Raw genomic sequence first — 15,736 nt, 5'->3', positions numbered from 1 at the left:
GGCAGAGCACGGTGTTGCTGTGCTTGATGGCACAGTGCTCATCCCCAGAGAAGACAACAGGGCCATGGCACTGCTGTCCCCACACAGAGCTGTGGGACAGGGAGCACTCCAAGCAGACTGGAGAGACCAGCAATGTGAGGGGAAGGAGCACTGTGCAGTGGGTCCCCGGGCATCCTCTGCTCCAAAGGGAATGGAACACTCCTGCAGTGGGAGCAAGCAATACTTTACCAACAGCCCTCAGCACCTGCCCTCTGCCAGGAGGTTATTTCCATTTCCTTAGACATGAGCAGGACAGGAGGCGACAAAGAGAAGCACAGAGTTAGTGCAAACATCTATTTCACTACTGGGGCTTCCATTTTGGATTTCCTGGGCGTTTATCAGCACCTTGCTTCAGACCCCCAAGACCCAGCTGGCTCTGGGTCAGACTCACAGGCAGATCAGAGGTGCAGTGGTAAGGAAATAGTGACCAGCGGCATCAAAATAAGATTTATTGTTTTGAACTGAGAGCTGGATGAGACAAACATGGCAGACAACAACGAACAATATGCCAGGCTCCGGATGCGAGAAGGGATGATATGGAAAGGCTATGGGCAACTAGAAACTTATATTTCCCTGGTACCAGAAAAAGAGTGAACAGAACGTGGGGTCTGACCCTGCCGAGGGGAAGCCACTGAAGTCTGAGTGCATGGCAGTGGGCTGGAAGAGTTTGGGGCCAGAATGCAACAGCAAAAACAGCACTCATACTCCTTGGGAACTGCACTAAAACCCACTGCTCTAAAAAAAATGCCAAAAAGGAGTAGTCCTTTGTAATAAATGATTACTCGTGAGATTATTGCTACAAATGGCTCTGCACATCGCCCCAGCCCAGCAGACAGCTGAAGCCTATTGTCAGTGAATCAAGGAAAGAAATCTCCCACCACCATAATTTCAGCTTGTTGAAGGCACTTGAAAGTCTTTTAAAATTTGCTCCAATTACTGACTCGTCTGCAGGAGGATTTCAGGCTCACATTTAAAATTAGAAGTTACTTGAGAACTGTATTTAACTCCAGCAAGAAAATGTGGCCAGTCTCAGAGAAAGAGCTAAAAAAAAGGAAGCGACAAGTACAGTTACTCTCAGTGAGGTCACCGTCGGTTCCTTCTCTTGATTTGACCAGATTTTAAATATTCTCTTTACAAAAGAACAGCTCTGACTGCGAGAAATTCAAACAGACTTGGAACTTCTGTATTTTTTAGTGGAACCTGAATGCATGTGCCTAGCTTATCTCTTGGATAATTACTTAAATTACAATTAACTGCGTGAAACAAAAAGCATTTGAAAGAATGCCTCCTCCTCCTCCTCCTCCCTCTCCTTCAGAAGCTGCTCACAGGAACCTGGCTCACAACAGAAGGGAACGATTTGGAACAAAGTCCTTTTTCCCCCAAAATAATTTTGCTTTATTTTTTGCATAACATTTTTGTATTTCCAACTATAAATTAAAAAAAAAAAAAAAGGATTAGAAAGAAGTTACAAAATTGTGTAGGATGGACCAGAACGGCACAGAATTTCTCACACACGACAAATCATTTCCCATCTTCCTCTTCCTCCTCTTTAGCTGCAGCGGGACCTGGCGCTTGGCACCGTAGCTGTGGGGGCCACGTGTCAGTCGCTGGCGGTCGCATTTTCAGAATCTAAAAGACAAAATGGCCACGTGAGATCACAGACCGCAGCGTGCCGAAGGCGCTTCCACGAGAGCCAGCTCAGGCACTGCACAAGAACAGAACCCAGAATCTTCACAGAGTACCACGTGTGTCATTCTGAGAACGTGGTGGCAGAAACACTCCTAAAACCCGATGCCAGGGGCTGCTGCGGCAGAACCAGAGCTCCTCACCCATTCCTTCAGAGAGAGGTCCCTATCTGGGGGCAAGATGCAACACAGACTCCAGGGCTCGTAATGGAGTTGGAAGGGAATGCACTGAGCACTGGCTGTGAGCAGCAGCACAGGGCAGGCACACGGCCTGCTGGTGTGCACCCACTGCACCATGACATGCACCGAGGTCCCTTGGGCCCTTCACTACAAGAAGGACATTGAGGCCCTGGAGCGTGTTCAGAGAAGGGCAACGAAACTGGTGAGGGGTCTGGAGCACAAGTCTTATGAGGAGCGGCTGAGGGAGCTGGGATTGTTTAGTCTGGAGAAGAGGAGGCTCAGAGGAGACCTTATTGCAGTCTATCACTTCCTGAAGGGGGGTTGTGGTGAGGAGGGGGTGGGCCTCTTCTCCCTGATAAATAACAACAGGATGAGAGGGAATGGCCACAAGTTGCACCGGGGAAGATTTAGATTAGATTTGAGGAAAAATTTTTTCTCTGAAAGAGTGGTCAGGCACTGGGATGGCCTGCCTAGGGAGGTGGTTGAGGCACCATCCCTAGCGCTGATCAAGAAGCATTTAGATGAGGTCCTAAGGGATTTGATTTAGTAGTTCAGTGGGTAGGGATGGTGATAGGAGGATGGTTGGTCTAGATGATCTTGTAGGTCCTTTCCAACCTAATGAACCTATGAACCTATGAGGTCCTTCACCCTACATCCCAGCAACATGCACACCATGTATGTTTTTATACAGCATAAAGCTTGCTAGATTGATAAAAAAAATTAATAAATGCAGTGAGTACTTCAGGGCAGAAGGGAATACATGGGATATGGGAGAAAAGTGTGCTATGCAAACAGACGATGTGTTTGGCATAGCTCCTGGGGGGATTCCCTGGTTTGGGCTTTGCTCTCATTTGCAGTCCCAGTTTTCTCCCTCCCATCTTTCTCGCTCTGTCTGTTCACAGGAAGAATTGCTTCAGTAATACTCTGTCTTGGTTGTTCCGCAAGTTTCTGCTCAACATCAGTTCTACAGATCCACTTGGACCTACCACAGTTCTCACCATTTGCCCACTAATAACAACTAGAGCATGAAGTTCATCCAGGAAAAACAGACAAAATTAATGATCTCCAGGGAATTGGGAAAAACCTGAAGACAGCAACAGGATGTACCTCAGCCTATGCAGATGACTCAGTTACAGGTAATCTATTTAGTGACAAAGCTAACGTCAGCACCGCAGTACATCCAAGTCAATTTGAGCAAGAAATTCTTTCATAATGCAGAATTTGTAACCTGACAGCTCCTAAAATCCATTTTATTACGGTGCACTTCTGCAGCTTATCTGCCTTAACGAAGGAATGCGGAGCCAGGGTCAGAACACTGCCTTCCTGCTGTACATGCAGGGACAGCTCCACAAACAGACCTTGGGAAAAAGCAAGTCCTGCTCAGGTAAACATCACCAACACGTCAGCCACAGCACAGTCCACATCTGCTCAGCAGGTAGTTTCAGCAATATAGACAGGAAGATAACTGTATTTACCAGGTTCATTCAAGAGAAACAACAATCAGCACAGCAGTCAGCCTGCACAAATACCCAGCTGAATCTCAGCTCACATCTGCATTGGTACGGCTGCATAAGTACAAGTCAGTCCCACTAAAACACACACACAGAAAAAGAAAAAAAAAATGACAAAAAAAACCCTCTCATTCAAGGATTCAGTGAATAACCATGTCAAGAGATTCCACGTGATCACGTCATTGCTCTTTCATAAATTCAATCCTATAGCAAGATAGTCATCTGTCTGTGACCACAGCTCTCAACTTGTGATATTCTATGATTCTGTAATTCTAATGAAGCACCAGCCAGTGAACTCTGCAGAGATCTTGCCCCCATTCAGCAGGCCCACCTCTTCAGCACAGCCATCCTTTCCCACAAACAGCACCAAAAATCAGGGATTGACAACAGCAGAAGAGGAACCAGAATACAAAAAACTTCACAAAGGTATCAAACAGACACAAACTATTGCATCTCCAAGCCAACACCCTCAGTAACTTTACAGAAAGTCAGGTTTGGGGTCCTCGTCAGCAATGCAGAACACTAAGCAGGTTTTTCCCATATTGGCTGACTTGTGAGATGCCAACCTTGCCCACAAGTCTTGAAATCTTTGCCATTTTTTCAGGCAGGATGAGGAAAGCAATGCTGAGGTCAAGTAATTTCAGAATAGAGACTCTGGATAAAAACTCTCCACAGCTGTCTTTCAAAGAATGTAGAAGGATGTATTTACCACTTAAATGATGCCCACAACAAACTCTTGCTTATTTAGAGCATTGAATACTCTGAATGCTAAGTCTTCTCTGAACTGCACGAGGGCCACAGAAATGCTTCAAGAGAAGCAGCAACTACTGAAAAAGCCAAGTTAACTTAAGGAGTGACACAGAGGTATTAGTGATTTTCTTCCCTAAATACCAAATGGCAAAACCCTCATCTTGATTAAGAAGTCCGTTTCAGAAATAGTGGCATTCAGCACTACCACCTCTTTCCAAACAGGAATCAATTTTCAGAAGTGCACAGGCTGCCACGCTTGGTCGGACAACCGGCCCGTTCCATTCATCAGATTGTTTTTGATAACCACCAGTGTCAGAGAAATAACTCAGAGAATAACTCAGAGAAAAATGACAGAAGCTGCATCAGACAGCAGAGGGATAGGTGTAGAGTAACAGCTAAATAACATTTACTCTAAGTTATAGAACGAAGACCAGAGTTATGCCAGGCAAATTTTTGCATCACTCATTGAACACACGTGCCACAGAGGTCAAGCCAGGATATGCAAGTGTGCCTTGAAGTGTGCAGGGTCCCCTCCTATGCTGCCCTGCTGATGGATGCACTCCCAACACAAGGCTGGTCCCACTCCATTTCCTTACCACCAGGTGTGTGACTTAGCAGCTGGAAGCCCTCTTTCAATATCTTGCCCCCCACCAACACTGCAGCACCAGCCCCACGGTGCCTTCAGTGCCAGGCTCAGGCTGGATGACAGCACTCAGCACAAGCTGGTTAAATCCAGCAAAATGCACAGGTCACCAGGAGCCAGCCCACAGCACGCCAGGCAGCGCTGATGCCTGCTAGCACACATCTGGTGCTTTTAGAAGGCTTCGTATAAAGCACAGGCGCATAGCTAACAGTCAAGTACCTGCCCACTGGCCCTGTTTAAGTGGACTTCCTAGAAATAGTTCAGCTTTGAAGAAACAAAAATTGTTTCTTAAAACACAAAAACATCCAATGACCAGCAGCCCCCTGGAGCAGAGCATTTTCTCCTTCCAAAGATGCAGGCAGAGCACTTTTGCTCACATTTTTCTTAAGAAGTTGCCCCATTTGTTCCATTGCAAATCATTTGCTTAATTACTATCAAAGGTCAAAGCATCCTTTAGCATGATCAAGGACAACAAAACGTAGCAGGAAGTTTGCGGCCAGATGAACTGAAGCCAAGATGGCTATCGCAAAATTCAAGTCACAAACACTGCAAGGAAAGCATCAACCTCTGGCCCCACCTCTAGCTTAAGATGCCCAGCTTAGGAAAGCAGACACTAAAAAGCTGAAAACTTCATTTCAAAAGACAAAATGAACATGGTTAGCTCTGGACCAAACCCGGCGCCAGGCAGCCCTGTGTGCTCCCACAGCTTTGGCTGTGCCTGGGTGGAAGGAGGGATGGCTCCAGCAAGCAGCAATGCAGGGCCGGCACCTGACACGCACGCAAGCACCCACAGCAAAGCTGCACATGTCAGATATACGAGAGTGCAGAAGCAGAAGTACCAGACCTCTTCCTGCACATCCCTTCCTCATTTCTACTGCAGCCTACACCAACATCAGCAACTGCCAAGAGCGTGCACACACCACAAACTTGTACTGGGGCCAAGTTTCTTAGATACCCCTCCCTCACATTTAAATCATGCCAGGATCACGCTAATGGGGCTTCCCTGGTGCTTGCAGTGTGAGATATGCACGGTCCAAACGCCTCATTTACCACCTACCCAACTGCAGTATCACTGGCAGTACAAATGAGATGCTAAAGATACCATCTCCTAAAATAACCCATGTAATGTTCCAGCCCGGCCTGCTTTGCAGCAGCGGAGCACCAGAAATGCTGCAGCAGCAGTGAGGTTCTGTGGGGTGGCACTACATTGCTTCTGGAGCACCACTTCACATCTGCAGCTGCAAGAGGTGAGACGCAGCTCCGGGCAGGCACCGAGGTGCAGTGGAGGCACGGCATCTAATCCTTCACACAGAAGGCTGCAAAACAGGCGCAGAGTTACCCAGGAGAGTGGGGAATTGACACGCTTCTGTTTTCAGAAAAACGCTGGGTTTTTCACACAGTTTTCAAGCACAAAATGTTTATTTTTTCTTCTTTTTAATCTATACAATTTCTTGGGGCTTTTAGTGTCACTGACTCTGTCAGTATACAAGGGATGGACTATACAACAGGCAATAGCGACAAACTGTAGGATTCAGTGCAAGCTGAAGGAAAACTGGTGTGAGAACATATTTTCCATGTTTGCTCATGAAGCATACAGACATGAATCTAAAAAACCCAAACAAATTAAAGACACATGTTACAGAGAACAGAAATCTCTTACTGCAGTAAGTATTTTGCCCAGGCAGAAGACTCTGCGTAATTGTCTATAAAATTCAATTCTAACTGAATTGATGGAATAATATATTCAAAGGGTACAAACGAAATAATTTAGACAGGATAATGTTCAAAGTACAATAGAACTATACAATTCACAGCTTGGCAGCACAAGACATCTCTGCCCATCAGCAGACAGTATAGAATGTCACTGCAATACAGAGCAACGCGCCTTCGGGTCTGACCGCTCGCTTGGTTCCCTGTGCCTGTAGGGGTGGCCCTTACTATAGAAATGGAACTTACCATCAGCAAATCAGTGTCAGTGGTTACCTTGTGCCTTGAGACTGAGAGGTGCAGATGCAGACTCTAAGCACAGTAAAAGAGGCAAAAAGCAACTCGCAAACGGGAGGGAGGTGTCCGTGCCACCTACGGTGCTAACTTGATTAAAAAAAAAAGAAAAAAAGAGGGAAAAAAATTCAAGTGAAAGGTGGTGAGATTCCAAAGCTTTTCATTGCTCACAGAGAAAAAAAACAAAAGTAAGAGCTTCACATTTTCATTTCATTTCAACGTGAACACCGTTAGCACTTGAGTGGCAGAACATGTTCTCAGCCTGTGCTGCGGAACTGAAGGCGGAGCACACGCATGCGTGGACTGACACGGCTCTGACACCGACCTGCGGACGTGCTCCCGCGACCAAGACTTGCATTGCACTTTTCACTTACGGAACACGCATGGGTTTGTAATTTAACTAAATTATAAAAGCCCGGTAGGGAAAGAAAATGTAATCCAATTTGCTGCTGTGATCATGAAGAAAGCAGTACTCGCGTGCCCACGCCGGCAGCAGGCTGCCATCTGCAGCAGCTCTACCAAAGGCTGGAAGGAATGAATTGCACTGCCCGAAGCTATTACCTGTTCTGATAAACAACCTACTAGGATCGCTCTGTAAATGCTCCTGTTTTAAAATGTGCATTTCACTACTTACACGAACACATTAAGTTTCAATCAGTATCTCAAACAAACTTCACCTCACTTTTTTTTTTAAAGCCTCAGAAATGAAAATTCAACACATCAATTAAAATTAAAGCATTTACAGCAGAATGAAACCAGTAACGAGCTTCGACTGTAAACCTTCAATATCTTTGCAAAGGAAAAGAACTCTACTCACAAGCAAATCATAAATAAAATACACCTTTCAAATATTTTTACATCTCTTTCCAGCTGGAACTGAAAAGCTGATATTCAAGGCACTGTACTCCTGCAGGTTAGTACAATTTCTAGTCATCAATTCAAGTACATCAACTTCAAGGATTGCAAGTGTAAAAACATCAGAACACAACATAATAAAGTGTCTTTAGCAGTGACATAGATGCAGATATTGCCATAACAAACAATCCACCTCTTGTGAAACCCTTCACAGTGATTGCTGGATGCGGTGTATGGCTGTGTAGGCTGGCAGGCCTGCTGCGGGCCGGCGGCAGACCCGCACCTCTCCGACACGTATGGCATCTACAGATCGACACGAGGTCGCTATCACCGTCACCTACTGGAGCACACCAAGCTATGTCATCCTCATGTGCGGGCCGGGCGGGTCGGCCGTGGGCTGCTGCAACGGCACAGGGTACATCTGCAAGCAAGCTTTGCCAAGAGCTGAGAAATGAGCAATGCTCTGCCCTCCTACCAGCCCTGGCCGCGCTGCCGGCCCCGACCACTGCACTCCATAAAGCGGCGTAGGGAAAACTCCTCCGTACTGACAGAGAGGCATCACACAGGGCGTTACTGAGCCAGAAAGGGTAGTACCTGGCATAGGCACTGGCATGGATGGTGAAACTCCAGGAGTTAGTGCAGCTGACATGGGACAAGACACTGGAACAATGCACCTTTTCCCCAATCCTGTTCTTACTGAATTAACCTACAAAAAGAAAAATAAAAAAGCATGGCTATTAAGTGTCTATCTTCCCACTGGTGGGACGCAGGGCGGCATGCACAGGAGGATGGCCCAGCTCTCGGCCTCCTCACACCTTTTACTTCGTATTCTTTTTTGGAAATTAGTAGCAAAGTTGACACAGGGAAGGGGGGAAGGGATGTCTCAATATAATCTTACTGTTTAAGGAGCCAGGAAACATTACAGAATAGGTAAGAATGCAATGCCACAAAATCCCTGGAAAACCTCCATCATGCAAAGTAAGCCTGTTGTCCCCCATTGCTTCCAGATCTTGTGCACAGAAGTAAATAAATTAAGCCAAATGCAGAATGAAAACACTGCACTTCTTATCACAGAATCACAGAACTGTAGGGGTTGGAAGGGACCTCCAGAGATCATCAAGTCCAACCCCCTGCCAAAGCAGCTCCCAGCCCAGGTTGCACAGGTAGGCATCCAGGAGGGTCTTCAACATCTCCAGAGAAGGAGACCCCACCACCTCTCTGTGCAGCTCCAGTGCTCTGTCACTGCACTGTGAAGAAGTTCCCAGGCACATTTGTGTGGAACTTCCTATGCTTCAGTTTGTGGTCATAATAGCCATAATAACGTATAGCCCTTCACAAAAGCAGGTTTTCAAAGCTTCAGCTGTTACTGCCATAGAAAGGTATTGGTGCTGGGCCATTTGCCCAAACCGAACCATGGGGGACAAAGAAGGGAAGACTTTGTGTGGAGGTTTGCTACCCAGCACTGGGGCTGTGGGATCAGGTCAGGTAAACCAGAAAGACACAGCAGGAGCTGATCCTGCCCAGGGGCTGCTGGAGTCAGTCCCGCTGTTTTGCTGAGATTCAATTAGCATTCACTTCAATTACTCTGTTTTTGCATGCTAAGCTCAGAGAAAGAGCTCGTCTTCCTAAACACGGGGATGGCAGGGCTATCCAAATTACATGCTTCATAATGCACAATGCCACAGAAACAATAATTATACAAAAAAACTGCCTGGTCTCTCTCTGGATGAGATGTACAGTGTTTCTTTTTAGATTTCACATAATTTACAGCTCCCTGCCATGGCTCCTATCAAGACAGCACCTATGCATGACATGAGAAAAAACAATACTCTACCAGTTTGAGAGCGTCCCATTAATGTCAAAATATTTCACACTAAACTGATAGAATTAGTGTGAAGCTGAAAATTCAGAGGAAACAAATGTATGTATAGAACTGCATGGAACACTTACTCTAGTCTCTGGTTTTAGACTTCCCTCAGCTAAAAATAAAATCAGCAATGACACTCTGATGCACTGCTCTGGGGCACTCACCAGTGCTCCAAAGCAAATTTTAGAAGCGCACAAGCATCCGATACCTTCCACTGCTTCACCATCTCCCGTTCTAATCTGAAACGTGACCACGAACACCAAACTAAGAAATAGTTGCTTTGGTAGAATGAATTTAAAATCACTCATCCATAAGGATGCACCAAAACTCACAGCAGAGAGCAAAGGACAACAAACGAAGCGACTGGGGACGTATACATTTACACAACATGAAGACTTCTTATGGCTGTTATTAGAGCCACGCTTGGCATCCTCAGAACGATGGCTTCCACCTCACTGCATGGCTGTGGGTGAAGTGGTTGACAAAGAGTGCTGGTGGAGGTACCTAACCAATACAGGGAATTTCTTCTAAAAGTGATAGATTTTCTCAAGTGGCACTGAAAATGCAATGTGACATTTTAGCAAGTTTAAAACTTATAACTGAAAAAAACCACCTTATTTTCAGATCTTTTCAAATGCTAAGCAATCTACTTTACCCGATTTATGCAGCTTTACCTTTTCTTTCTAAACGACTCAGTGAAGTAGCAGCTATATTTGAAGCTATGCATGTCAGCCAGGAATAAATACCATCATGCTGCAAACCCAAACGATCCACATACACATTGACACCTGTTTGTGTGGTGACAAAAACACGTTTACAATGTAAGGTTGTGTCCTCTGCCTTGTCACATGCTTCAAACAAGCAAAGCCCATGCTGTTAGCAGCAAAAACAGCCAGCTCGTGACTCCTCCTGTATTACACATCTTAGACAAACTCATCTACTAAACCACAATCTTTGGACAACCTATAATGAATCAACACCAATGAAGGCTGAAACAATCCTTCCTCCAGCACGCAAAAACTGAAACGTTGAGATGAGCAAGCAGAGGTACAGTCCTCAAAACAGCTTTAGCAAAGCCACAGAGACTGCAAGGCACCTTGCTGACAACATTCACAATGAGGTTATCTTGGGGACTGAAAGCAGGCGGCACAAGATGCAAATCCCATACCAACTCAAGGAGCCCACATTTAGAGCATGCTGAAAACAGATCTAACAACAGCCCGCACTCAAACAGGACAAGAGGCTTCTGCTTGTTTGTTTTTAAGCCTCTAGTTCTCTAGTTGGTTTTTATCCCTCCTTTATCAGTGTACTGAAAACCCAAAGTTAAGAGGTGCTACTGAAGGTCTGTGTTTGTGTTCTTTAAGATCTTGGAAAGCTGTTCTGACATTCAGAACGAGCAGGCAGTGCTGAACAGCTTCAGCGAAGCACAGACACATCAAATTTGTAACATTCTTCCAATCCAAAAGACATGGAAAACACAGTAAAAGGTGTTAATAATCCTTCTGTTCCATTCTTGCATCTGCAGCTATCTCCAGAGTGCATGCTTCCCAGGCAAGTGGCTCATTAAAATGAGGATGCTCTGAATGCAAACAGATGTGCAGCGATTACTAATAGTGCCTACACCACCACACACGTCACCGACTGACACGGACTGGCACACCTCACAGATACAACCATAGCACGGATTCAGAGCATATTTACAGCTTTTCTTTTTTGGTAATAGTTTTTCTTTAACACTCATACAGTCATGTAACAGTACAAAGGGACAAAATGTCTTCAGTACACTCTTTATTCCCAGACATCTTCCCAGACACCTGTAGCCACACAACATCCAGTGCTTTGCACACAGAAAGCAGCTCAGGTTCTGAGATCTATTCCCCTGCTGGTAGTAACCACAATTACCTGTTACAAAGGATTACTTCATCATGCCTTCAAAAATGGATGGATAAGCATGAGAGAAATAGTGATTTTCAGGCAGTCTGACTTAATTCTGCCTAGTATCTCCTACTCCCTTTCATATTACTGACAGTAAGAATTCATGCATACTTCTCTGTTCAAATAAAAACCTCTGAAAAGGAACACTTCACTGCTCTAGTAATGCAACTGGAAGCCTACAGGTCTCCTCACAAGCTTCTAATATGCATTAACTGAGATCTGCAGCCAAACCAACAGGCAACTTTTTTTGCTGGTGGAATTGTCACTTTCATGGAAACGAAGCAGAATTTTAAGTCCTCCTTTGCACCCAAACTATTGCTTTCTGTGCTTGTAACGATAGAAAGGAAGAAAATAAAACCCCCAAACTCTTTAGGCAGCTTATTAAACAATTCACAGATTTCTCTTCTGAGCTAATTTCCACCTTAAAGAGTAGCTTTCACTTAATTAAACAAAAATACATCGATAACATATTGTATTCACGTAGCAAACAAATTTGCTGCCGTTGGTTAGAAGCATCTTACAGTAATAGAATCATTAGGGTTAGAAAAGATCTCCAAGATCACCAGAAGTCCAACCGTTAAGCCATCACCAACACATCCACTGAAAGGGCATCTTGAAGGGGAGTGGGGGGAAAACTAATGCCAGGGTGAAAGAGAAGACTTGAAATGAGCCACACTAGCTTATATATAAATGGCAGTATGCGGACAGGAAGAGAGAATTAAAATAATGGTACCCCCACCAATGACTTACTGCAGTTTTACTTTGGGAAAAAATAGACATAGATTAGAAGGGGGCCATCTGGTTTGATGTCTTCTTTGCATACCTCATGTGACACGTGCCCTAGACTTGCACCCCTGGAGGATGCTCACTGGCTGCATGGAAGAGCTCTGCCTGGTGCTGATCCCTGGGGCTGACCTTACAGCCAACAAAACACCACAGGACAACTCACACAGCTCCTACTCCTGTCTAAGAACTCTTTAAGGAGACACCTTCCTTTCCCATAAACTCCAAAGGAAATTTAGAAATGCCCTGCCCTGCATTTCCAATTGTCACAATGGGCCAATGTTAGTTCCTCCCACAACAAAATACTCAGTTGGACTACATGAGACAGCTAGCTTGATCACTTTCCTTCTGGTTTGTTCCAATGTTTCATCATTGGCACCATCAAAGATAAAAAGAATGATAATCATCACCGTGCTTCCAATTTATCTAGCTTTTATTTCCAACATCAAACCTTATTAAAAATTTCTCTGATGAGCTGGGTATCTGTTTAGTGCTCCTAAGTTCTTTTATTGCAAAGGTAATTTTGCATTTAATCAAAAAAGACAAAAAGATAGTGCTAACAGATGGCTGGAAGAAGTACAGCCTGAACTTTACATGCTCCCTGTTAGAAAGCTATTTTTTTTCAGCCCTTTGTGATTTCTTGAGTGCTTTTTGTCTCATATAGTTTTGAAGTTTGGACTCTACACTGATTTACTGCAAGTAGAGCATCTCCCCAAATAACTCCAAGAACGAGTGTCACTGGTTCACACGCCTGGCTGCCCAGGCTAAGAATCCTCTCTGCTTCCTCCCTCATCTCCTGGCAGTTTTTTCTCCCAACATCACAAAGTGTTTTTCTCCCTTCACTTCAGATCCCCTTTAAGTTGAATCTGAAAAGGTACTCAACTTCTACATCTGCCCCCGGACTGCTTAAAAAGGTTCTTTCATCACATTTGTGCTCCTATTTTCTGCTTCCTCTGGCCCAGGAGGGCGGGCGGATGCAGCGCAGTGGCAGCTCCTGCTCCCGGCTCAGAAATGCAATTCAGCATTGCTGTGCCATATTGGAAGGTCTGAAGTAGTCTGTGGCATGCTGTGCCACTCCTGCAAACAAAACACCTTAAGGACGACCCTAACAGATGAGCCATCCACATTTACATCCCTTCTGCAGCTCACACTCCTGCTAGGACTGGTGCATGAAGTCACCTGCCACCAACTGGCACAGAGCTCACAGCCCCCAGCTACGAGTGTTCCAAGCAGCAAGTGACTATGTGAACCAAAGAGCAGGGAATCTCAACCTTTCTACCCTCTTTGTAAATAATCTGAGTTACTTCAGCCTCGTTAAATCCTTGGAACAGACATACTCTATAAAAGCAAACCCTCTAAAATCACCACGTTAAGACAGCACATAGCAGAAGGCAAAGATCAATCCTAAATTGATGTTTACATCATTAAGATAAGAAGACTTCCCCCCACATCTCTTTTCCAGAGTTGTAAGCAGGCAGAGAATCCCACCAGATACTTCCATCTAGCACAGGAGTCCCTTGGAAAAGACAACAAGCTGCAAAAAGCACATCAAAAAGAGTACGTGACAACAAAGGAACAGAGCCTGTACCCTCACCATCACTTCCTAGAGCATCTCCAGAGACGTTCTATTTGTGTTTACTGGCACCTTCATGACTTGTTTTCTGAGAACTAACAGGGTCTTGACGTCACTTCTACTCCAGAACATGTTTACGCTGTTTAAACCATCGCTATGGAGAGAGATTATTTACTCTCCAGTTTTTGTTCATTAACGTCCACCAGGAATCGATGCAAAACTGCTTAATAAGCTTACACAAGTGCTTTTCCCTGGGAAATCAGTGATCTCCTGAGACCAGCAGGTAGCAAAACACACACATCAGCAAGTTCCTGCTTCAGCAGGTCCCACCTGAACAGCTACCGGGCTGCCACTGCTGCATCCAAGCTTCTTCCCCTCTACATACCGAAAAGGCAATGGTTTCGTACCCAAGTCCAATTATCTTGTTTTTAAGGGATTACTATGAAATCCTTCACTAGTTCTACTCTCATAATTTCTTTGCCTTTATAAATAATCTATTTTCCTCTATTTGGTTCTATTTCCGCTCCTCCAAAATAATATATCCAGCAAAAATAATCAGTTGAGGAACCATCTGCCTGATGGTTCTCATCTGAGGATGAGAAAGGGATCAGGAAAACCAGACCTGGGTGGGAGAGAATTCTGAATTGGGATTCTGGCTGTATCCTCAACACCGTCATGCAGTGACAGAAACAAGCACCGAACACAGACACAAACACACGGTACTGTTTGCCTGCTACGGAAATTAAGAGAGGACAAATGGGCACCACCAGTTCCTGCTCAGTTGTACTTCACTTAGATGGAATTCCTGAGGATGGTGTTTCCACGAGACAGAGGGCCTTACAGATGCACGAGATCAGTGCTGCACAGTGCGGGACATGAAACAAGGGTCAGAACAACATTGAGCAGTGCCCTGTCTCAGTGCAGTACCAAACATTGCTTTTGCTAAGACAAAAGCTTGCTGCCAGCAGGCTGCTAGCACAGGCACTGCCTGCCTGAGGAAGATCTGTGTTAAATGTCAAAAAGAAGAAAATGTTAGCAATAGTAAAAACTTAAGTCAAAGAACATACAGTTAGTGATATAAGTACTGCTGCATATTACTATTAATGAGCAGCCTGCAATTTAAAAATATAAATTTTTAAATATATATATTTTGCAGCCCATATATCTCCCAAGATTATTCCAAAAGACAATTAAAAAAATGAAGTTTTAGTATTTAATGAATAGAGTTGGACATTTATACGAAGCAGCAGTCTGAAGTAATTTAGTTTATTTCCTCCTCCAAATCTGAGTTCTGCAAAGGCTGTCAGAAACATAGCAAAAGGTACGTTCTTCAAGGAGTGCCACTTACTCCACATGTCTCATTCTGCGTTTGCATGGGATTTGCCTTTGGCTCCATGTCCTGCCTTTTTTGGTTCTGCTTCAGTTGGTTTAAAGAGGGTTTTGCCTGTGCAGCTCCAACAGTTTTGCTTGTCCACTGGTCAACCAGCTTGTGAAGATCATCGGTGAATGTTCCCTTCTTGTTGTTACTGTTGTTGGCCTGAACCTGCAGAGTTGATTGCGGGAGGGGCTCAGGACACGTTACGAGACTGTTGGTGGAGGATCCTGGAAAATCACACACAAAGAAAGTTGACAATGGCATCTCCATTTCACCACCTAGCTGTTCACATAGCTTCCCACACACTGCAATTCAAACAGTGGCTTTCCTGACTTTGCCCTCCCCCATCTTTCCACAGAACTCCTTTGCTTAAAGAAATGGTCCAAGTCCAACGCATCCAGATTACATCTCATAGTGTTCCCTGCCCAGAACTGCTCTCAACTGAAATTTGCAACCAAGAGAGAAGGAATAAATGCACAGATGCATTCCCAGTGCCACCGATGCTGCCAGGCTTGCAAAGTCTCTCTACAGAAGACTGC

At 44.9% G+C, this 15,736-nt stretch overlaps 1 protein-coding gene across 7 annotated transcripts in view; it reads right to left on the bottom strand.

The window, feature by feature from the left end:
- Positions 1 to 470: 470 nt before the first annotated feature.
- The window catches only part of WNK2 (WNK lysine deficient protein kinase 2), a 107,030-nt gene continuing 91,764 nt past the window's right edge, over positions 471 to 15,736 (bottom strand). For 4 of the 7 annotated variants that reach the window (XM_065749754.1, XM_065749756.1, XM_065749755.1 and 1 more), the window contains 2 exons: positions 15,171 to 15,424; positions 6,810 to 8,370 (listed from right to left, as the gene is read on the bottom strand). In XM_065749754.1, coding sequence (XP_065605826.1) covers positions 8,020 to 8,370; positions 15,171 to 15,424 — 605 coding nt within the window. In that variant the 3' untranslated portion in view covers positions 6,810 to 8,019. Of the gene's footprint in view, positions 1,669 to 6,809; positions 8,371 to 15,170; positions 15,425 to 15,736 lie in introns of those variants that run through there. The other 3 variants (XM_065749757.1, XM_065749758.1, XM_065749760.1) reach the window with 3 other exon arrangements.

This window comes from Cyrtonyx montezumae, unplaced genomic scaffold (genome assembly GCF_038088225.1).
Source record: "Cyrtonyx montezumae isolate F1298 unplaced genomic scaffold, pur_monq_1.0 scaffold_6, whole genome shotgun sequence".
Classification (NCBI taxonomy): Eukaryota; Metazoa; Chordata; class Aves; order Galliformes; family Odontophoridae; genus Cyrtonyx; species Cyrtonyx montezumae.
The sequence above is the reverse complement of the archived record's forward strand: the minus strand, read 5'-3'. Positions and strand labels throughout refer to the sequence as shown.